Below are 22,500 nucleotides of genomic sequence, written 5' to 3' on the forward strand. Positions count from 1 at the left end.
GCCCAAAATTTCCTCCACACACTAAAAGAAAAGAAAAAAAGGTTACTTCTTCTATTGATAAAGAAGAAGAATATCAATAAATTGGTTGTTAACAAGAAATGAACAAGACCCCTTGTTAAGGGATCGCACCAAACTTAACACTGAAAGACACTGAAATTCATCTTTACCTTCCCGATGTCATGAAGTGTGGCTAACTCCAGCAGCTGAGAAAGAACATCTAATGTAGCGCGCAGGAAACTTCCAAACTTTTCTTGGCTACTGTGAAGGTCCAACGTAACCTAGAAAACATTAGACCATCCATAAACCACCATACAGGCAGCAAAAATCTATTAAAATCATTTTAAGTTTAAACAAAGAAGTGTTCTGACCTTATAGTTGGCATGCGTAGCTTTGAGCACATCATGGAGCTTGAGGTAGGGAGGCAGGTGGTAGAAGTTGCCAAAGGTGGTCGATTTGTTTACAGTTGTTGAGCCTGTACTGTCTGTTGGCCTACCTGCTTAGAAAAACACTACTTAATATTCTGAGACTCACAGAGATGATCTGTACCCTTTTTTAAGCATGGTGAGGCATTTACCTGTGTTGGCCTCACTGCCTTTCTTTGGGCTCATAGGGGTGGCACTGGGGTCGGCAACCTCCTTCTCCTTGCCTTTCCTACGAATGGGACTGAGGGAGGGGGTGTTGCTCAGGGAGGGGAGAGTGGCCTATAAAGTTGGTATAGAATGCAACAACAGAACACAATATATCAGACATCCTGTGGATCAAACTTGTGGTAAAATGCACCTGAATGCATGGTGCCAAATATTTTCTTTCATGAGTCTGTTAAACCAAATAACTCTCCTCATCAAACGCACCTTCATTGCTGGTCCTGGTGGTGTATCATCCAACACATGGGCACAGATGTTGAGGACCTTCAGCAGATGGGAAAAGAGTTGCTCCACCATGACCACCAGGGAGCGTTCTGATAGCGCGGCCCAGGGTTCCTCCAACTTACTTGGGCCTCCACTACTGGTCCCACTGCTGCCTTCTTCCTCCCCAACCCAGGGATTGCGCATACATTTAGGAGCCACAGCTGAGAACATCATTAGGGTAGTGATGAATCAACAAATGTCAGAGTAAAACATCTTCATGTCATATTAAATTATATGTAAAATACCTGAAACTCTTGAAGTAAATTACCCACCAGCTATGAGGTTTCCAGAAAGTAACAGTGCATCCTGATGCGCAGAGAGATCCAGTGGAAACCAGGCAGAAGACAATAAGGAGAGCACTGTGTTGGCAATTCCTACAGTCAGAGTCCTCCGCTCTGCATCTGGTGCAGATGAGGTGGTTGAAGAGGCTGGAGCACTGCTAGGCTGTGATAAACTGCAGAAAGGAGTGAACAGACAGAAGGTAAGGGGAGTCTAGAGAAAGAGTTGAAATGATTATGTAAAAAAATGTATTAATCAGTGCAGCATACAAACCTGAGGGTTCTGCCCCTACTGCGGTTAAGACTAGAACGGGATGAAAAGTTGCTATTGGAGCTAACGTAGCCACAGTGCCAGCCTGTGCTCCAATTGCCCACTGGAAAATTTGAAGCTAGAAGGCACAAAGCCTCACAGCAGCCAAACTGCAGAGAAGACAGCATGATAAATATTCAGATGTTATGAAACAAATGCCATAAACTTGCTTTAGAGCAGGCAAACAATGAGCTGAAAACCTACAGTTAGAGCTCTGGAGGTAGACGAGGTCAAAGCATGCGAGACGGCAGCAACTACTCTGGACAAGTTGTTCTCCAACGTGACATCAGAGATAGTGTTGGACATGTTGTAGCCTCGGTATGTCCTGGCGACAAAATTTTAAGTAATTATTCCAAGGTTCCCTCAGGAATTGTGTATTTAACTGCAAAATCTTATAAAAGCTTGTGGCTCAAAGCATTTCTTATCACAAGAAAAATATGTCTGGGGTTGAAAATAGCTCTTATAATGAGTACAATAAGACACATTGTAATAAAAAAAGGATAACCAGGTCAACAAGGTTGAGAACTTCTTCATAGTAATATAGGCTAAGCTGACCTTTGATGAGGCACGAGATATACTGGAAGTGTGGGCGCGTGTGTACCTTGTGATTGTGCTAACTGTGAACTGGGATGGGGGTTGTGTCTCATGCATAAGCAGCTGCAGATAGACTGAACTCTGGTCTCGGGCGATTGCTACCACTGGGTCAACCTGGCCCTGGTCACAGTCATAGAACAACCTGGAAACTAGTCTGTAAAGAGACAGGAAGAGAGATATGACGAAAGTCAAAAAGGGCTTATTTACAGTCCACTACATAAAGAACATAGCACGTGCTATATGTGAAGAGGCATTTTACCTTCTGACCACAGAGGCAGCCACGTGCCGTACTCTTGGATCGTCATCTCCCAACAGATGTATGACCACATCATTCAGGACTCTATCTTGCAGCCGCAGACGCTAGAGAAATGTAAACAAACAACACCAGTCAACAGCTGAATGCAGAAACCCAGAAAGGATATTTCAAAGAAAAGATCATTAAAAAAAAATTATCAGAAAATAACCTTACCCCAGTGTAGTGATGATCTCCTTTATGTAAAGTCTCAGTTTTCCTCTCCAAAAAATTAACTAATCTAAAACACGGGAAAAAGTAAAAAAAAAAAAACTTTAAAAAGCAATTATAGGTAATACAAAGTAAAGGCGAGCTTAAGTTTAAAGTTGAGTTATTATTATTTTTAGAAAACAGAGACTGTATATAACAGGCATCAGGATACAAAAGTATCCTACCGGAAGTCTAATTCTGCCAGAGTTTCCAAGAGCTCAGTGCGAACAAGCCAATAGCCGCAGTCCTTCAGCGCAAAGAGGTCAATCACCAACTGCAGGCCAATCTCACTCAGGGTACTGCTGCAAATAGTCGTGATGCAGTGCTGAAACAAAACACACACAAAAAACCAATGGGTCAGACTCACAAACAAAAGCACAGACACAAAAAAAGAACTTGAGGGACAAAGCAAGACAGAGATAGAGTAGAGATTACCAACACACTCACACAAAACCATCTTACCCTCACTGCAGAGCAAGCCATCTTGCAGGTGACAGAGGATTCATCTTTCAAAGTCTTCTGAAGCAAAGGCACCAAGTCCACCAGGGACAGTGGGTTACCTAGAGTACAGACAGACAGGTATGATAGGCATCTTTAAATACTCTCAATTCTTTGCAAAATGCAAGTAAGACAAAGACCAACACACAAACCTGTTGCACTCTGCACACTGGCCAGCCAAGTGTGTATGTTGAAACGTGTTTTGGTGAGCGCAGCCTGTATGATGGCTGCACATAGGATAGCTGTAGCTCCTCTAATCTGGGGGTCTCCATGGTCAATGAGGCCCAGGACATCACTAATATATTGTTGCTCTGAAAAGGTAAAAAAATAAAAATAAAAATAAAAAATAATAATAATAATGCCAAAAAGTGTTAAAAGACACACAAATACAGTTGTACAAATAAGTTACTATTCTGTAAATGAAAAATGCTTTCACTGTAACACATGTTGTGCAGAGCGCCTTCAAACAAGACATTTTTTTCCAAATCAGAGTATGAAATGCACATGTCAAAATGCAAGTAACAATAGCTGGAGTGTATTTAGCGACCGTGGCTCAGGGGGTTGGGAAGCGCATCTGTAACCGGAAGGTCGCTGGTTTGATCCCCGGGCTCTCTGTCCTGGTCGTTGTGTCCCTGGGAAAGACACTTTACCCTACTGCCTACTGGTGTTGGCCAGAGGGGCCGATGGCGCGATATGGCAGCCTCGCTTCTGTCAGTCTGCCCCTGGGCAGCTATGGCTACAACCGTAGCTTGGCTCCACCAGTGTGTGAATGTGAGAGTGAATGAATAGTGGATTTGTAAAGCGCTTTGGGTGCCTTGAAAAGCGCTATATAAATCCAATCCATCATTATTATTATTATTATAGTTTCAGTACTGGGAGCATACACACTGGTTTACTATTGCACATTACTTAGACATCTACTAGATAGGAGCAGTTTTTTGTTTTTTTTTCCCCCAGTTCTTACCTACAACTGGAACGCCGTCCAGCGGCTCCAAATAGAGGGAGTTAAAGAAGGCTTCGGGATGCAGCGCTGCCGCTGCTCCAACACAGCTGAGAGCCAAGGCTTTCACACTTACTCGCACCTCTTTGTCAGGAATCAAGCCTGAAGAAACACAAAGCAAATAATAACACACACAGATGTCAAAAAGTCACAGGAACAAGCACAACTCCGATATATGAGAGGCCTGAGAGTAGAAGTTGTACTTTGCTGTTAGATATATTTTGACAATCAGATCAAGGAGTCAAATTTTCAGTTTCAAAACGAAAAAAAAAATTTTGGTATTGAGCAGAACACCCACTCACCATTTTTTTGTCCTGTTAGTAGGAAGGAAGCAGCAAGAAGCCGGACACAGTGCACTAGTGGCTCCGCACTGTGGTCTGTATAGTGCCCAATTGGACCTTTTATGCGTGATGGCTGACAGAAAAGCAGACAAGTGACATAATGTTAACCTTTCACTTCAACCATATATGACAAGCACGGAGAGTTTTAAGTCACTTTACCTTATTATCGGGCTCGGGTTCAGCAGGTTCATCCTTTGGTATGAAACGGTCCACACTGCTGTCTGAACCCTGCCGGTTGTGACCGCGGCCGTCGAAGAGATGAGGCTTGCTAAGAGCTATACACAGAAACAATAACCACCATTAAAGCTTTCTATTAGGCAGAGCCCATCTGCGTTTATGTGTGCATAGCTGTGTACACAAACGCACCAAGTGCTGACTGCAGGAATGGTTCTTGGGGTTCTTCTTGGGAAGAAGGTGCTGTTCCTTCATCTTCTTCATCCTGTAGTGTTCCAATCTGCATTCCAGAGTACTGACTCTCACTGCCATCCAGAACCTTATGCACACACAAGCACACACAAGCACACACACACAAATCAATTAAAAAGAAACCATCTTCAAAAGGGAAAACTCAAATTCATAAATGTATTAGAACTGGCAGTTTGCCAAACTTTGAAATGTAACTGCATGCACATGATACCTAATAGTTTCGACTCACCGAGTTAGTTACTGGACAGAGGAAAACATAACAAATGACTAAAACTACAAATTAAATTTTAAAAAAAAATTCCCCCATTAAACAGGTCTACTGAATCATGCTTGGGTCAACACAATTCACAGCAAATCAACTGCATACAGGAAAAAGCACAAGCTTAAAAAGTCAACAATCCAGAGGAAGACCAAGCTTTTGCTCCAACCTGACCCTGAAATGCTAACAATATTTTTTATTAAGCAGAACTACAGCTCTTCTAAAGTGCATGTTATTCTCTTGGTTTTGGTTTGCATGACTTCTGACAGTAAACCAGCTTGGTAAGAACAACTCTCCCTCACAAGATAAACCAATTTAATGGTACAATAAAAAAGAAGAGAGGAAAATGTGAATATTGTCTTATTCTCCAAGTTTGGCTGGAACAAAAGCCCGTCACAGCCTCTTCAAATGGTAGAGAGAACCAAATCTGAAGAATTACAACAACAACAAAAAAACAGTTGGCCTTCATGCCTCTCCTTTTGAACTTCACTCCAGGCCAGTCACACGGGATGTCAAAGCTGCTTGCTTTTATCAAAACGCATCTGATTTTCAGGAGGGAATACCTCAAAATGAGGGGGGAAAGAAAGGTGCATAATCTACTGTCGGTGACAACAGGAGGGGAAAAGAGGCAACAAGCTAGGAAAAGTCTTTGCATGGGTTGAGCCAACCAAAGGAGAAAGAATGAAGAAAGCCAAATGTATTGAAACAAGCAAGCCCATCCCAGTCTGTTCACTGTGTCCTGCAGGCTGACCTTGTCACTACTGCTGGAGGAGGAGGTGGTGGCATAGAAGGAGGAAGAGGAGGTGAAAGAAAATGAAGAAGACGAAGAGGAGGCAGTGTAGCCAGATGAGTCGCTGTCTGCGGCATCGGGACCCTCAGTGGAAGCTGGCGAGGGTGGGGAAGGCTCAATCACCCGTGGCAATGAAGTGTGACTGGTACGAAGTGACTGGTACGAAGGATATAGGAAAGGGGGGGCAAGACCACAGAGGTAGAATTATTATGTAACAAAAGTTCTGTAGTCGGGGCCAGAAAGGCAGATTAACCTGACACTCCAGGTACAGCGGCAAAAATCTGCAAATTAAACTTTTTCTTAAGTAACATTTGAAAGAGTTAGAGTTTTATTAAATGAGTGGATGACAGAGTTAAAAATCTAAGATAGAAGTTTTTTTTGTTTTATTTTGCTTTGTTTTTATATGTACTAGATTTTAAAGAACGTGTTGCATTATGCATATGCAGCCTTTATTGTTTCAAGTCCTGAATGCATCATCTAGGAATGATGCTCGTGATTTTTTTAACCTTAGGAACATGTTTTGCTGCTGATAAGAAAACTGGTTCCAGAAGAGTGAAAAAGATTGAAAAAGCATCCCCCAAAATAATCCTAACAGGAGAAACAGACCGTGAACTTAATCCACAACCAAGTCCAACAGTCAAAATTACTGTGTCATGATTAGGAGCATAATAAAAAGACAAAAAATTAATGACATAGAAAACAAGTCCAACTGCTTCTAAAAGCATAACTGGGGAAAATAAGACTTATCCGCTTCTCAGTCTGACGTCATTAGCTGTTTCCAGGTCCAAATTCCTCTTCAGTTCCCAAACTCAAACAAACACTGGGGCATCATTGAGAGTTAGAAACTGTCTAAATCCTTTCATCTTTGATAAAAATGATCAGTGTGGCTGCTCTACCGGTTTAACATCCAGGCATTCATGAAAAAACAGAATTTCTGAAGTTTACCAGAATTAGAAGTAGGCTGGGAGTTAGCTCGTTAGTTTCCATCTGAAGATAATGTACAATGTTCTGACCGAGGGATTTCTGAAAAACTAAAAACGCACAGCTCTGCTATCACGTCAGACATGAATGAAGACAGAAAACTGAACAGCGGCGACGTTTGTAGGGTTACTGAAGTTGGACTAGCTGGTATATAATAATGTGCTACGTTGTGGCTAGCTACAGCGCTATGGTTAGGGTAATATAGAAACACATTAGCATAGTGAAGCTGAAGGATAGACGCAGACTTTTTTTCCCCTCGGTAAATGTTAACGTGAGGTTCAGGGATGGGCAGAGACAAATGCAATCGCATGGCAGGAAAAATGCTGAAAACGAGCCAAACTTCAGTCAGAAGTGATGATCCATCTCCATCACGAGGTAAGTCATTAATATACTGCTGCATGGTTTGGATTACTAGCTGTGACAAATTCCTCATCCTCAGCTTCATGTACCTGTTCAAATCTTTATTAGCCTCAGGGTGACCTGATTCAAATATTTGGTGTCCAGCAAATCGTGAGCCAATAGGCTGTAGTTACATCGCAAGGTTTTAAAAACTGAGCTTTAAAATGTCCTGCAGATGAACACTAGCAATAAAAATCCAGAGAAGCCGACAGTGATCACTGACTATTTTTAGGGGCTTCTTCAGATTAAATTTAAGAAGATTCAAAGCATTAAAACACCATAAAAAGACAACAGCCTTAATAAACGCAGGGTAGTTTGTAAGCAGGGTTCATACATAATCACTTAACAACAAGATTGTGACTTATTAATGTTAGCATTATAGTTGAACACTTAAGGATTTCATGTTCCTTTTTTCCTGCACAAAAGATTTAAGGATAAAAACTGATCTTCTTGAAAGTATTTCTAGCTGCTACTCTGATAAGCTGCTTTTTATCTTTTAAAAAGTCTTCAGAAAGAAATGCTAGTGCAAAGGAAGTTGTTTTGTAATCACCTCCTGTTAATATGCTACTCAATATCACTACTGGAAGAAATATTTATTCTCAGGGACAAAGAAATATATTTGACCCCAAAATCTTTTACAATCAATTTAATTCATTTTAAATGTAATGTTATTTTTAGCACCAGTTCATAACAATCTCATGGATTGTTATAGAATATTACAGGAGCATTCCCACCTCTGAAGAACTGAGCGGTAGTGGTGGTGAAGAGAGGAACACCATCTACCACAAGTCTTCAGGAAATCGAGGGGGATAATAAAGTTGTGTAATCACCAATATTACCAATATTCCACTAATGTTGAAGAAAATAAGATGTTTTCAGTGGGATACAGGTTTCGTAACTCATCCAAGTGACTCAATAAACTACATCTAGATCAACAGAATCAACGTTCTGGGAAGTGAAGCATCATTTTCAAACCAAGAAAAATGCCATCAGAGACACAAAGGTTCAGAGGTAATTAATGGATTGCATGGTAATTAAATCCATCATTGTCTAGGGAAGCACACTGTTCATTTTATTCAACAGAAACCCACACAATTACTGGATGTACAAGCTGTAGTCTCAAATAAAATTAGCCATGTGCAGTCCTACCCAGTCAACTTACCAGTTCTGCTACATCCGAAGGGGTGACAGCTGAGTCCGGTCCCTCTGTGGTGGTTTGGGAGGAGTCGCTGGGTGGAAGTGAGCGATCATTAGTGCCTAGCAGTGTCCCACTTTCTCCTAGAGGCCCTCCCTCTGGAGTCGCATTCTCTGGGGTGGTGTAGTCAGCAGTCTCTGGGGTAACATTTGCCCCACCACTGGAGCTCCGACTCAGCATTTCCTCCTCGTTGTCATTGGGTGACTCTGGAGTGCCTGATGTAGATGTCCCACCTCCGCCACCACCCTGTTCTGAGGAGGCACTGAGGTCCACAGAATCACCAGGCTGCAGAGCATGCTGGGAAGACCGAGGCTGTTCAGTGATGATGTCCACCTGGGCTGCAGAAGAGCCGTCTGCACCAACAACTGATGCTAAAGTAAGAAACACACAGAAGCTTTATTTTTGCTCCACATACTTACACTGTGAAATTAGGAACACAGTCAAAGTTGACATAAACTTGATAATTTGCATCTCACCTGTGAAAGCACCAGTTGTGACCTCAGTCCTCTCAGGGTCATCCTCCAACCCATCCTCCTCTCCAGAGAGCATTTTACCTGGAAATAACAGGTTTATTGTCAATATGAATCTGTAAGATTAACAGCAGTTTAAAAAAAGGAAAGGCACTCAAACCTAAGTGTGGTGATTTACTTTAAATTGAGTACAAGAATAAAATTTAGATATACAGGGATAATAATATGTAATTTTAGGCAAGTCCACGGCCTTTAGTGCCTCACAGTTGAAGGTAAACTTGTTCAAGCCCTGATTGGCACATCTGAGAGAGGAAAGAGGTGAACAGAGGAGATAAACAGACTAGTCACCTCTCTGTTTCCTGAGAAGGAGTGGACTGCAGGAAGACCCTCCCCCCGCTGCAAAAGGCATGAAAACAGGAAGCAGAAATAGAAGTTGAGGAGTAGGAAAGTAGTACAGGCTCAGAGAAGCTTATAAGAAACAGAAACTATTATTTAAGGATGTCAGAAAATTAGTTAAAATGCAAAGAAAAAGGCCACGAATAAAAGAAGAGGCTAGGGTGGAACCCCAACACAGTTTGTCCATGCGGTTCCCTGGCAAAGTCAGCATAAGTGAATGAATTATAAACTAGTTGAAACAGATAAAAATCGTGTCTCTAGAGCTGGTTGACTGTGTAAATATTTCTAGACACATATCTAAAGGGATGATAAAAAGCACTGTTTAGATAGTATTAGTCAATTCATGTGATTACCAATGAATTCAAGGATGCTGCCAGAACGTGAGCGGTTCTCAGTGTCCTGACGAAAAACGGTGGCATGTGGGATGCTACCAGCAGTAATGAGCATATGCAGAAGCTCTGGTGGGGGAGTCCTGAAGACCTGCTGCAGCAGCTCCAGAGCAGCTGTGACCACATTGTGATCCCAGTGCTGTGTGTAGTGTAGGGTTAGCTCATACACCTTTAAAAGACATGCATACAGAATTATTGCACATCCAATTATACAAGTGTATACAAACTCTTTTTTCATATTTAAACACAAAAAAATTCCATCTCACCTGCAGCAGTTGTTCGGGTGTTGGCTGTACATCAGCTTCCTTTCTCATGACACCAAAGCTTCCTTTAAGACTAGTGGAGTTGACATGCTGCTGCAGCAGAGGCATCAGGTAACGAAGGGTTAGCAGCACCCCCAGTATTAGATGGCTGGGGTGTTCATCATCCACCGGAACCAACAGACCTGGAAAAAGGCGAAAAGGGCAAAAATTCTAAATTAGCTCACATATTTTAACACAAATGAGCTTAGTAAAATGTAAAAGGGTAGAAAAGACATGCCCAAGGTCTGTGCTTGACAGTGAGCCAGTGTGCAACCTACCCAGAAGCACATTAAGGAGCCAGGTGTAGAAGTAGCTGGTGCGTCTGGAGTGCTGGCAAATACTAACAGCTGAACTGGCTGCTGTCCGTCTAATGGTCGGGGAGCTGGACTTCAGATTAGCCACAAATGCCTTCAGCAGCACCTAAAACAGAAATAGTTGGATGATGTTAAAAAAAAAAAAAAAAAAAAAAAAAAGAGTTTCCACTGGCCTATGATTTTTTTTTCTACTTTAGCACACAATCAGCAGGTGAATACCTTGATTTCACCATCATTGGCAAAGTGTCCCAGGGCAGACATGATCTTGGGCATTGCTGTAGCAAGTGTCTCCTGCACAGTCTCTTCCTGCCGCTTTGTGATTCTGGTGAGGCACGGCAACAGGTTGACCAGGTAAGGTCTGTGCCATAAGGGAGAGAGAAGAAGTATACATGAAGTAGAAGCAAAACAAAAATATGCATATGCAAGTAAAAAAAGCACAGATGATACTTTGATGTTGTCCCCACAAAAGCAGCAGACTATAAAATAAGACATGTTGTGGATAATGGTTTAAAAAAAAAAATGTAAAAATATTATAAGTTTGCATACCTGCATTTCTGCGGTCTGATGAGGTGGGCAAGCTCAGCAAACCTCCATAAAGCTGCCCTCAGACTCCGAGAGGCACCATTCTATTGAGCCACACAAGCACTGATATTACCATGTCTAATATCTGACCGTACTTTCTCTAAAGAAACGTCAAACAATTTCTTTTCACATCTAACACTGGCCTATAGTCTGAGAGTAAAGACATATAAGGTGTATTACAAAATGCTCACTTTACAACCCCATGCCTTACCTTTTTAATTTCTTTGTACAATTCCAGCTGCAGTCTAGGCAAGTTGGAGTCCATCAGTGCCTGAAAATTATCAAAATGAATGATTAACACTACCACCAACAACACCAAACTTATTTTGACAATTTTTGTCATTAATATTCTTATTCATTTGTCCCATCTTGCAGATTTTGCTCACTTTGATTATTTTGTTCAGGCACTCATCGGCTACCATCCGAACATCTGATTCACTGTCATCACTGCAGAGCAGGAACATCTCCATGGCAATGCCAAGCAGTTTCTGAAACTCTGGAGATGTTCTATTCCCAGGACCAGAGAGAGGAAAAGCCAAAAATATATAAATTTTTTCCCTTTCTCAAACTGTTAACCCCCTAGCATAAACTCATAAAACTTAGGTGCAATAAGTTTTTTTCCAAAAAGGACATTACAGAAAAGAAAAATATATATATGTAAAGACGAACATGTCCCCACTTCATTCCCAAAATACAAAAGTGAAACCAAATATCACAGAAATCAGTGAAATCAGATGTAAAATCACTACTGAAGAAGCTCTGGTTGCAAATGACATCACCCTGCACCTCAGACATGCTTTACAGAAAAGCTATCTTACCATTTATACAGTTAGTGAAGGTGATAGGAAACCCTAAAAGAATATAAAAAGATATGACTCACACCAACACATATTTAGATCAAATAACAAGGAATACCTCAGTGACTGAGCCACAATGTTTTCACATATTGTCAGACAGTGGGTCACCCTGTCCTTCTTTGTGGCAGCTTGCTCCTTTTTTCTGTGGAAGATAAGACAAAATGCAAAAGATGACGTGAGTGTGTGTGTGCACAAAGAAAGACTGAATTTAGGTATCTTGCTTATAGCCAAGGAATGCAGTGATTAAAATAATAACTATAAGTCAGAGCCATCCCCTACAACTGTATTCCTTACGCACTGATCCCATCAATTCACTTCTTTACAAGCTATATAAATGAATTCCTATCCCTGTGTTTCAACCAACAACGGACTAGATCTGTAAAACTTCTTGGAGATGAAGCAAGTGCAGGAAGCCCCGCTATGTTCATCATTCCATTCATAACCGTTTGCATAAGCAGTTTAAATATTATTATGAAACTCAATGTCCTCTGCTACTGAATACACAAAATTACGTCCTTGAAATTGATCCTCCTGACCCTTTCACGTGTTCTTGGCATCAGCCTTCTGTGTTAGCCATCATTCAGCCGTTCTGATCCTAAAATCAGGCTAGCAAACAATCAGATCGCGTTAGGATAGCGAGCATCGCTAAGCAGCGATCTAAAGCATGGCAACAAGTGGACCTAAATGGGCTGAGAAGTATGAATAACACCTTAGCCTCATTCCCAGTTTACGTTTTAGTGCAGCTGACTTAAAGCCATCTATTAAACGTTGGTTATCTACCCGAAATGGACCAACGCTGCTAGCACGATAAGCTAAGGGTCTAGCCTAACGGCTCCTCGCCTCCTATTCTGTCACCGCTGGACAAAAATCAACTTACTGCCTCTGAGCGAGCTCCTCGGCGGTCGGTGGTCCCTGCTGCTGCTGGAATGACTTCAGAGACTCAAAGGCCTTCATCAATTTCTCCATGGTGGCCATTTTAGTAATCTACAATAAGCAAGCTTGCTTGACGAGCTAATATTTACTATGTGAGCTAACTAGCTAGCAGAGTAGAGGCAAGTTAACGTTTGCGCACGTAGAGAGCAAGAGGTGCGTAGTGCGGCGAGAGTGCTAACACTGCTCGCGACAGCTACCACCAGCTCTCCGCCTTGTCTTCTCGGAGAGCGCCACTTATTCTTTCACACTACTATTCCTAAATAAATCAAATGCAGGTTGATAATAAGCCATCTTTGATGCAGCATTGCGTTTTCCCACCAATCACACCAGGAAGTAGCTTGTGTGACAGGTTTACCGAGAGGGGAAGGGTGCAACGTCAGCAGCCAATCAGAGTCCGGATTTTTGTTGAGTGGCTTTAGAAAGAACCAATACGACACTGTGATTTTTTTTCTTTTGTTGTTATTGTTGCAGTCACGAGACCGCTGAAATCTGGAGTGCAGGACAGATTTGTTCAAGTGTAATTTACAAGTATTGACTTTAGTGTGTGCGCTGATAACAGTGGGTGTCAACTGATAAGAGAGCGTAGGAAGGAAAAACAAATGCACTGAAACCAGCCCCTCCTGACACAGTTATTCGATCATTTATTCATTTGTTAGTGCTATGATCTCTGACAAATTGGAAGAAGCAGGTAATGAATGGAACAAAGGTAGGTCTAATGGCATAAACTTTAAGTATTTTACTCCGGATTTCGTTTCTTTTTTATTATTATTATTTTTTTCAGATCAAACTAATTTCAATATTAGACAAATATAACCCAAATGAATACAAAATGCTGTTTAAATGATTATTTCATTTATTAAGGGAGGAAAAGCCACCCAAATCTACCTGCTCCCTAAACCTAATAACTGGTTGTGTCTCCTTTGGCCGCATCAACTACAGTCAAGCATTTATTGGGATAATTGCTAATGCGTCTTTCACAGTGCTATGGAGGAATTATGGCCCACTCTTCTTTGCAGAATTGTTTTAATTCAGCCACATTGAAGGGTTTTTTGTTTTTTAGCGTGAGCGACCTGCTTAAGGTTATGCCAAAGCATTTCAATTGGATTTGAGTCCAGACTTTGACGAGACTGTCCAAAACTCTTTTTTTTTTTTTTTTTAGATGTGGACTTGTTGGTGTGTGTAGAATCACAGTCCTGTTGACCTAAGTGTGCTTGACTTTCAGGGTTTGAGTTAGTGGCCAGATTCTCTAATTCAGGATTGTCTTGTAGAGAGCAGAGTTCATGATTCCATAAATTACGATAAGTTGCCCAGGTCCTGAAGCAGCAAAGTAGGCCCAGACCATCATACTACTATCACTACTTTAGAATTTATTCTAATAGGCACCAAATCAAAACTGACTAAAGTTCCAACCAGAAGTCTTTCATTATCCAGTGATAACTGTGTTGGCACACCTTTCCCTCCGGTTAAGAGTCTTGGTGTCATCCTCGACAGCACGGCACATATGAATAATATCACTCAGTCTTCTTATTTTCATCTTCATCATATTAACCGCCTTCGTCCTTCAATCACTCCAAACAGTACCGCCATACTTGTCAATGCTTTTGTTCCATCTCGTTTAGATTACTGTGTGTGTCTGACAAGGTAATCAGCAACACAGGGGCACCACAAGGGACCGTCCTCTCCCACTTCCTCTTCACCCTCTACACCACAGACTTCAGCCACTGCACAGAGACCTGCCATATTCAGAGGTTTTCTGATGACTCTGCAGTGGTTGGGTGCATCAGCAGGGATGATGAGATAGAGTACTGGGCTGTGGTTAACTCCTTTGTCACGTGGTGTGAGCAGAATCATCTTCTGCTCAACATGGCAAAGACCAAGGAAGTGATCATGGACTTCAGGAAGACCAGGAAACTCTTGACCCCTGTTTCAATCCAGGGGGTCAGTGTTGACATTGTGGATGACTATAAATACCTCGGAGTATACATTGACAATAAACTGGACTGGGCTAAAAACACCACAGCACTTTACAGGAAGGGCCAGAGTCATCTGTATTTTTTGAGGCGGCTGAGGTCCTTCAACATCTGCCAGACAATGCTAAGGATTTTCTATGAGTCTGTTGTGGCCAGTGCAATTCTCTACGCCGTTGCATGCTGGAGGAGCAGGCTGAGGGTCGCAGATGCCAACAGACTCAATAAACTGATCCGTAAGGCCAGTAATGTTATGGGGATGGAGCTGGACTCCCTTACGGTGGTGTCGGAGAGGCGGATGTTGTCCAAAATAAAGACAATGTTGGATAATACCTCCCACCCACTCCATGACATGCTGGTCAGTCACAGGAGCACGTTCAGTGAGAGACTGAGATTACCAAAAAGCACCACTGAACGACACAGGAAATCATTTCTGCCTGTGGCCATCTCCCCGTACAACTCCTCCACTTAACACACTGTATACCGCAATAGCTACACCCTTTTTTGCACACGCTCTTCTTTCTTTAGATGTTGTTCTGGGTTTTTTGGTGACCTTCTGGATAAGTTGTCAATGAGTTCTTGGAGTAATTATGGTAGTCGCATCACTACTGGGAATGTTTACCAGTCTTCTAAGTTTTCAACATTTGTGGATAATGTCTCTCACCTTGGTTAGAAATGGTTATGTAACCCTTTCCAGACTGACAGATGTCAGTGACTTTGCTCCTTAATTGTTCTTGAGTTCCTTTAGATTGAAGCACAATGTGTTGCTTTTTGCAATATTTCTGTCTACTTCAGATTGGTTTCTATTTACATGATTTCCTGATTAAGAAGGCTGTGATTTACCAAGGGTAGCATTACCTTTCCACATATGGAGCGTGATGGCAAAATGCAAACTGCATCCAGGACAGAAACAACTCAGTTTTGCTGCTAACACAATTTCGGCTCTTTGCAAGCATCTCAGCAGACAGCATGCTAACGCTTAGATAGCCAACAACCCAGAGTGATGTTAAAGCTGATTGAATATTGACCACAGCCCCAGATATGCTGCTTAGTGATGGTGATGACTTTCAAAGCAGAGCCAATGAGAATCGATAAGGATTTTTAATCCATAAGTGATATCGATAATGGAATTGCTAAATTCTTATGAATTCCCATCCCTAGCTTCATCATGCCTTTAAAATGAAATAATTTAAAAATTGATTTTGTAATTACCTGGGTTATCTTTGTCTTACATTAAAATTTGATGAATGCTGAAACATCTAAGGGTGACAAATATGCAAAAAATAAGAAAAGAGGAAGGGGGGGGGGATACTTTTTTTTCCCCCAGCACTAGATCATTACATTTTATACTCTTCCAATCGATGGACTTTTATTCACAGTAATAAAACAAAAAACACAGATCAAATAAGTCAAGACACAAGTATTTTTATACAAATGGCAGTGTATTATTTCATAATTACAAATGTCAGATATGGTACAACAACCAGTGATACAACTTGTACAAGAATTAACAATGACTGCAGTGGTTGAACGACATGACTGTACAGATACAAAATAAAGAAGAAAAATCAAGAAGTCCCAGGCCGAGTTTGAAAACCCATAATCCATCCATCATTTCTCCCTTTCTCGAAAATATTACTTAACTGACAAATCTGGACAAAAGAACGTGAAACCCCGCAAAACCTCCCAGCCTGTGTCGGTGGTCATCCCAAAGCTAGACTTGAGTAAACTAAATAACTTGCGCTTCGAAACGTCGCTGGTGAGCGCCATCCCAGTGTTCGGGAAGTGGCTTGACTCACCATCAGAGTCTTGGAGGAAAGGCAGAAGAGAAGGAATGCGCTTTATGAATTCAAAGACTCAGCTGGTCGCCTTGCGATTCATAAAGATGTCCTCAGATACCAGTGAGATATGTTGGCACTAGAAGGTCATAATTTACATATACAAGGAACCTGAAGTATTACAAACTGATACATGCTTGAGTAATAAAACATATGCATTTTTCTAAACAGGCATTACAATGCACTTAGTGCGGACATTCAAAACTGTTGAGCTGTTTAAAGTTCCTTTACGCAAAGGGATTTCTCTAAGAATGGACGGAAGGATAAAGAGGCTGAAAAAAGGCAGGATGTCAAAAATTAACTTGGTTATTGGCACATTTAATAAAGGCTGTCAGTCTTTCTCTACTAAATTCTTCAGATAACAAAGAAATTCTAATTTAGTTTATGTCGCTTTTGGTATCACTGGCAAAAAAACAAAATAAAAACAAACCAACAAAAGTTTAAAGACACTTTTCCCATAGTCATTGTCAAAACACACCATTAGTGCAATGGAACGAAAAACAGAATTTCTTCACTGCTATATGGAAGGTGTAAGAGTAAAGATGGTCAAAACAATGATAGAGTCATGGGTGGTGAACACAGTTTAGTTTCCTTGTGAGAATGAGTGAATCAGTTACATGTTAGAAATACATAATTTACAAGGTTTTTGAGGCTAAAGAGCTAAAAGGCTAAAATCTACAGAGGCAAGCAAAATCAGCTTCAAATGTGCCTGAGAGCAACAACAAACGAAATAAAGACACTAAGAAACTCAATGACAAGAAGCCGGCGACAGCTAGATGCACCCATCTGATTCCTGATAATGGAATGTGCAACAGGGGACAAACTCTTAGAATAAGCCACTTCTCCAAATTAGGTAATTACATAGGGGACCTATATGTGTGCCACTTTAAATGTATACAGTTTCAAAAGTGTTAGGAATTGAATCAAGCTCCTACATGATTCTGAAGCGCTGTATTGACAAAATGCAGACTTTGCTTTTCTGTAGAAAAAAAATTGATTAATCATTTAGGTTATACACATAAAACTAACATGTGCAGGTGGGGTATTCACAGCATTAAAAACAGAAGGTGGAAGTAAACAGCAACTGCCTCCAAAGCTAAATTCATAAAATGGGTCTGAAATGCCTCAGAAAAAAGTAAATGGTGAACATGTTTGTTTGTTTTTTTATATATATAAATGGGGAAAGTAAAGAAAATGTATTTGCTCTTGGCTGATTAACTTGGAAGGAAACAGGGCTGTAGGAAAATGTAAAACAATCTTGTTTCTGCAATTCAGAACTCAACTGATTGTTAATTTCTCGGCATCTGCGCACATGAGCAACTTTCTCAGGTCATTCCTGAGAGAGCAACATCCAAGCTCTGAATATAGTAGTCAAAGGTGCCCATCATCAGTAACAAATTCTACATGTATCTCAAACAGTTATAGCTAGGGAGGATAAATGGAGGCCAACTAGCGATCAGCCAAGCACAAAGGCCAAAGACGGCTGACATCTGAACCAGCTGATCAGGCGCAAGAGTTTTTGTTGTCGTTTCTTTTTTAAAGAAGCAGTTGTCAGCTGCAGGCCAGGTCTATGTTACATTTCCAACATCGCCTCCTTTATCATCTGTCTTCCTGTTCCAACTCAGTCAAATGTGTCCAAACACCCAGAGGCTTTCTGGTCTGCTTAAAACCATATGCATGCTAAACAATTCAAAACAACTGGACACAGTCAGAAAAGGAAATAAAAGCCAGAGAACACAGCAAAGAAAAAAAGACGAGGAATAGAGATAAATCACCCCAAAAATATTCAACCTAAGTGAATAATGTAACAGACTTTTACTCAATAGCTGTGCATCTAAAAATTAATGTTCTGAGCTTTCGCAGCTCATGAAAAAAAGATTTCTAGAGAGGTCCAGTAATGATGGGGATCAGGCTTCATGTTACTGCAAATGGCCTCCACCATATCATATTTACTATTTAACTCTTACACGTGCTAAATAAACCACAATTAGGAGTAAACTCGCCACCTCTGCTAGAACTGGGTCGGTACAGGCACCTAGAAGACAGTTCACTACACGGCCACCTGCATAACTGGGCTGAAGAGAGGGATCAGATTACCTCAACCAATTTAAATACACAGGGGCAGTAAGTCCTTGAAACAGACAGGAAAAGTTAAGCAGTGTGGCATTAACACAGCAACGGTAGTCTAGATTCATTTTTAACCCCGTTTCATTAGAATCTACACACTTCATTTAGAACTACCTGAGCCTTGAGGCATTTGGAGGCTAGGGTTAGTTTGAAACCAGGCAGAGCTGATGTACTAAAAACATGTCACGCTGGCCAAATCAAAGACAAAATTACAGCTCACAAGAAAACAAAAAGGCCTTATGCTACATTGAGAAAATAAAAAGACTACTGGTACTGTGCTTCTTAAAAACAAAACAAAAAAAAGCTCCCCAACACACTTTATCCATACTCATTCCAAAAGAAAATAAAAAAGGAAATAAAAATGTAAATGTATGCATTCAAGTGGTACTTTTATGGCTTTTTGTACAATACAACCTTTAGTGAAAATATACATCTAGACATAAATTCAAGTACAAATGTACAAAATCTTTAAACTCATACTTTTTTCTTTAATTATAATACACTTTTAATACAGCTCATAAATACAGGTCAACATTCACTGAGTTCCTAAGATTTGCGCTCGGTTGGAGTTTGTGGAGAAGTTCTGCGGCGGAAGGGTGCAGGTGAAGGGAGTGGTTTAAAGTCGCGAGGGCCCTTCAGTCTCGTCATCGCTGTAACTGCCCTCAAAACAGATCTGGGAAGGAGTAAGAGTGAGGATATATCACTAACATTGGAAACCTGCATCGCTGCACCAGCTCACATGTGCAAGATGATGTCACCCTTGCCTGTAACCCTCACTTAACCACATTAGATGTGGTTTTTCGGTAGGGCCAAAGCTGGAATTAGTAAAATACTCAACTGCAAGCGAGTTAGAAGATGACATACTGCAAGACATGCAATTCAACGTATCCATAATAACCAGAATAGAAAGTGGGACTGCTATGTAAATGTGTGCTGTTAAAGCACAAGCTCTCTCTAAAGATGTGAGCAGGCATCTTTTACTGCAAAGAGATGGCTGATCTTTGACTGATGTTCATTTTCTGAATCCAAGAGGGACCAGAGAACAGTGTCTGCAGTCTTCATCTCAGTCTTCTATGATCCTGACAGCTTCCACTAATAAGATAAGTTGGCCTGGAAGTAACCTGAAAGTCTAAAACAGGTCAGGAAGGGAAAAAAATCTGTAACTCTCATTCTCCTTATTATCTCTCATGTTCAGTGCAGCTACTTTTCCACATAGGGCCAGGCATATTTGGATGACTTTTTTTCCCACGATTTAAAACCAGAATTTTTGTATTTACTCTTGTTAAAATTTGTTTGATAACCTGAAACACCCAAGTGTGATGAGTATACAAAAAAAAAACAAAAAACCCAGAAGACATCAGGAAGGGCGCAAATACTTTTTCATGACTTGATACACTATATACACACAATATTGCCCCACCTAAACCATGGGACCCTAAAGGGCAGTAAGGGATCACGTATCTTCTTATTCAAATCTCTGGGATCAAACAGAAGTTGTGACAAAAAAGGTAGGAATCTGTGTGAAATTACAAGAATTCAAGGGAAGTTTAAAGCACAATATAAGGTCCAGTAATAACAAACAGGAGGGACATAGTGAAAATACCCTGTAAGCTGAACAATCCTGCAAACAAACATGCTGTTAGAATCATTTATCATCACTGAATTTACATCACTATTAGCACATCCCCTAAGCACAAATCACCCCTTAAGAATATGCAAAGCTTTAGTGAGGAAGGGTTACAAAGAGAAGACGGGCCTTATTCAAACAAAGTTTCACAGCTTAGAGATAATATTTCAACATGCTGAGTTTGGATAAGGCCTTGGGAAAAAAAAGAAGCAAGGAAAGTAGGAAGAAAGGAAGTACCTTAGCCCCCACCCCCTCGCACAGTTGCCGGAGCACTAGCACTTGCCTCTCTTCTGAACAGGCGGTAGAAGAAGCCTCTCTTTGGTGGAGGGTTAGGCCGGTTCATGTCCAGGTCTGGGCACAGTGTCCCGTCTGTCTCGTAAACGTTGATTTCTTTGAAGCACTCCATCTCGATCATCTACACACACAAAGAGAGTGTGAGTAATTAAACCTCAAACAGGTGGAAATTAGTTAGTAGTCAAATCTGCTGCAAGGAATCTTTTGTCTTTTGAGATGCTCCCTGCTAATAAACACACACATAAAAATTAATATGTTGAACATTTTGAAAATAAAGTCTAAATTTCAAGGTTAAAGCCAAAAATGTATTTTGAAAAAAGGGGAAATGTGGAGATTATCGTTGTTGTTGCAAGACAAACTGCCATGTTTGCTATACCCTCTACAAAACGCAATGTTTAGAGCACCCAGTTAAACAAATTGATTGGTCGTCTCGTGATATAAAATACATCCACTTTATTGCACGAAGGTGTAACCATCGATAACCTTGCATCTGTCCATTGCCAGCCCTTTCCTTTTGTCCGCTGTTTCAGGTTGTGTTTGTCCGTCGGACCAGATGCAGCTTTTTGCACCATCTTTTCATCGTCCTCATATTTATCACCACACTTTATGTGCTAAAAGAGAAATCATTTCTTTCTTGGTTACAAGAAAGGGCGAAGGTGGCTCAAGAGTTGGGAGTTCGTCTTGTAATCGGAAGGTTGCCGGTTCGAGCCCCGGCTCGGACAGTCTCCGTCGTTGTGTCCTTGGGCAAGACACTTCACCTACCGCCTACTGGTGTTGGCCAGAGGGGCCGATGGCGCGATATGGCAGCCTCGCTTTTGTCAGCCTGCCCCAGGGCAGCTGTGGCTACAACTGTAGCTTGCCTCCACCAGTGTGTGAATGGGTGGATGACTGGATGTGTAAAGCGCTATACAAATTTTCCATTTACAAAAACCAATTCTTGAGTATGATTTCACTAACTCAGAGGGTACAGAAACTGCGGCAGTTTGCCTTGAAGCAAAGACTGTAATCTCCACATTTCAACTTTTTTCTCAAAATAAAATTACAACTTTAATCTTGAAATTTCAGCTTTATCCTCAAATTGGTCGTTAATATTTTTTTCTTATCGTGGCCTTAATACTCCTTCGTAGGAGTGACTGTCATTCCCTCTCCATTCACGTTGGACATTTAGGACATAACTGAACACCTGCACTTACACACATGCGCCAACTTCACATGCAATGTACACTTATTATTACTCTGTCTTCCAAATTCATCTTAAAGCAGAGTGCACATCATTTATGCAGGTGTTTCTATGTGCTGTGGGTGTAAACAATGACATCATCTCAACGGCCTGAGCTCGCAGTACCTCGTTCTGCCAAGGGATGGAGACACTGCCTGTGACAAACTTGGAATAAAAGTCGTCATCTGTGGGGTCAAGGTTCACGCCTTTGACAGTGGAGAACTGCTCAATGTCCAGGACATCTTTACAGTACACAGCTCGAGGCTAACAGAGAAAAAAAGAAGGAGAGCATTGGAATGACTCAGTAATGTCTGAATGATAAGGGAAACGCTAAACCAGACATAAGTGAAATCAGATGGATTCTTGATTAACATGAACTCTTCACATGCTTAGGATTTCCACAGTGCTCTGTTTTTCCTCAACGTGGCCTACTCTTGTGTATAACCCAAAATAGAACCACAGATAACACTATCTATTTTCAACTATTGATTTAACCCCTTAGGTCAGTACTCTCCCTCCCTCATTCCATTTACGGCACTGAAAATCCAATGACTTTCACTTTTTTTTCTTTTCTTTTTTTTTTTTTTATCTCTAAATCCCAGTTAAAGAAAACATAAACCAAAAACAAAATTACAGTGCTACAGAGTTTCTGGTTAAACTAAATTTATCTGGGAACATCATTGCCATTAAAGAAGGGCAGCTAA

At 41.0% G+C, this 22,500-nt stretch overlaps 2 protein-coding genes across 12 annotated transcripts in view; both read right to left on the bottom strand.

Annotated features, from left to right (window-relative positions):
* Nucleotides 1-13,104, bottom strand: part of htt (huntingtin) — a 32,546-nt gene extending 19,442 nt beyond the window's left edge. For 3 of the 10 annotated variants that reach the window (XM_026169967.1, XM_026169962.1, XM_026169959.1), the window contains exons 1-30: nucleotides 12,669-13,103; nucleotides 11,850-11,933; nucleotides 11,321-11,441; nucleotides 11,146-11,205; nucleotides 10,899-10,978; nucleotides 10,572-10,710; nucleotides 10,317-10,458; nucleotides 10,003-10,181; nucleotides 9,701-9,905; nucleotides 9,300-9,347; nucleotides 8,958-9,035; nucleotides 8,449-8,852; nucleotides 4,798-4,924; nucleotides 4,591-4,706; nucleotides 4,393-4,504; nucleotides 4,055-4,192; nucleotides 3,243-3,401; nucleotides 3,055-3,152; nucleotides 2,778-2,917; nucleotides 2,560-2,623; nucleotides 2,350-2,450; nucleotides 2,098-2,244; nucleotides 1,701-1,821; nucleotides 1,461-1,606; nucleotides 1,181-1,362; nucleotides 852-1,069; nucleotides 575-701; nucleotides 369-493; nucleotides 168-278; nucleotides 1-21 (exon numbers count right to left, since the gene is read on the bottom strand). The exon at nucleotides 1-21 is cut by the window's left edge and continues 57 nt beyond it. In XM_026169967.1, coding sequence (XP_026025752.1) covers nucleotides 1-21; nucleotides 168-278; nucleotides 369-493; nucleotides 575-701; nucleotides 852-1,069; nucleotides 1,181-1,362; nucleotides 1,461-1,606; nucleotides 1,701-1,821; nucleotides 2,098-2,244; nucleotides 2,350-2,450; nucleotides 2,560-2,623; nucleotides 2,778-2,917; nucleotides 3,055-3,152; nucleotides 3,243-3,401; nucleotides 4,055-4,192; nucleotides 4,393-4,504; nucleotides 4,591-4,706; nucleotides 4,798-4,924; nucleotides 8,449-8,852; nucleotides 8,958-9,035; nucleotides 9,300-9,347; nucleotides 9,701-9,905; nucleotides 10,003-10,181; nucleotides 10,317-10,458; nucleotides 10,572-10,710; nucleotides 10,899-10,978; nucleotides 11,146-11,205; nucleotides 11,321-11,441; nucleotides 11,850-11,933; nucleotides 12,669-12,766 — 3,891 coding nt within the window. In that variant the 5' untranslated portion in view covers nucleotides 12,767-13,103. Of the gene's footprint in view, nucleotides 22-167; nucleotides 279-368; nucleotides 497-574; nucleotides 702-851; nucleotides 1,070-1,180; nucleotides 1,363-1,460; nucleotides 1,607-1,700; nucleotides 1,822-2,097; nucleotides 2,245-2,349; nucleotides 2,451-2,559; nucleotides 2,624-2,777; nucleotides 2,918-3,054; nucleotides 3,153-3,242; nucleotides 3,402-4,054; nucleotides 4,193-4,392; nucleotides 4,505-4,590; nucleotides 4,707-4,797; nucleotides 4,925-8,448; nucleotides 8,853-8,957; nucleotides 9,036-9,299; nucleotides 9,348-9,700; nucleotides 9,906-10,002; nucleotides 10,182-10,316; nucleotides 10,459-10,571; nucleotides 10,711-10,898; nucleotides 10,979-11,145; nucleotides 11,206-11,320; nucleotides 11,442-11,849; nucleotides 11,934-12,668 lie in introns of all 10 variants that reach the window. The other 7 variants (XM_026169966.1, XM_026169965.1, XM_026169958.1 and 4 more) reach the window with 4 other exon arrangements.
* A 2,996-nt stretch (nucleotides 13,105-16,100) lies between these two features.
* The window catches only part of grk4 (G protein-coupled receptor kinase 4), a 53,993-nt gene continuing 47,593 nt past the window's right edge, over nucleotides 16,101-22,500 (bottom strand). The window contains exons 14-16 of one of the 2 annotated variants that reach the window (XM_026169969.1): nucleotides 21,923-22,060; nucleotides 20,567-20,698; nucleotides 16,101-19,329 (exon numbers count right to left, since the gene is read on the bottom strand). In XM_026169969.1, coding sequence (XP_026025754.1) covers nucleotides 19,273-19,329; nucleotides 20,567-20,698; nucleotides 21,923-22,060 — 327 coding nt within the window. In that variant the 3' untranslated portion in view covers nucleotides 16,101-19,272. Of the gene's footprint in view, nucleotides 19,330-20,520; nucleotides 20,699-21,922; nucleotides 22,061-22,500 lie in introns of both variants that reach the window. The other variant, XM_026169970.1, reaches the window with a different exon arrangement.

Source organism: Astatotilapia calliptera, chromosome 6 (genome assembly GCF_900246225.1).
Source record: "Astatotilapia calliptera chromosome 6, fAstCal1.2, whole genome shotgun sequence".
NCBI classification, from domain to species: domain Eukaryota; kingdom Metazoa; phylum Chordata; class Actinopteri; order Cichliformes; family Cichlidae; genus Astatotilapia; species Astatotilapia calliptera.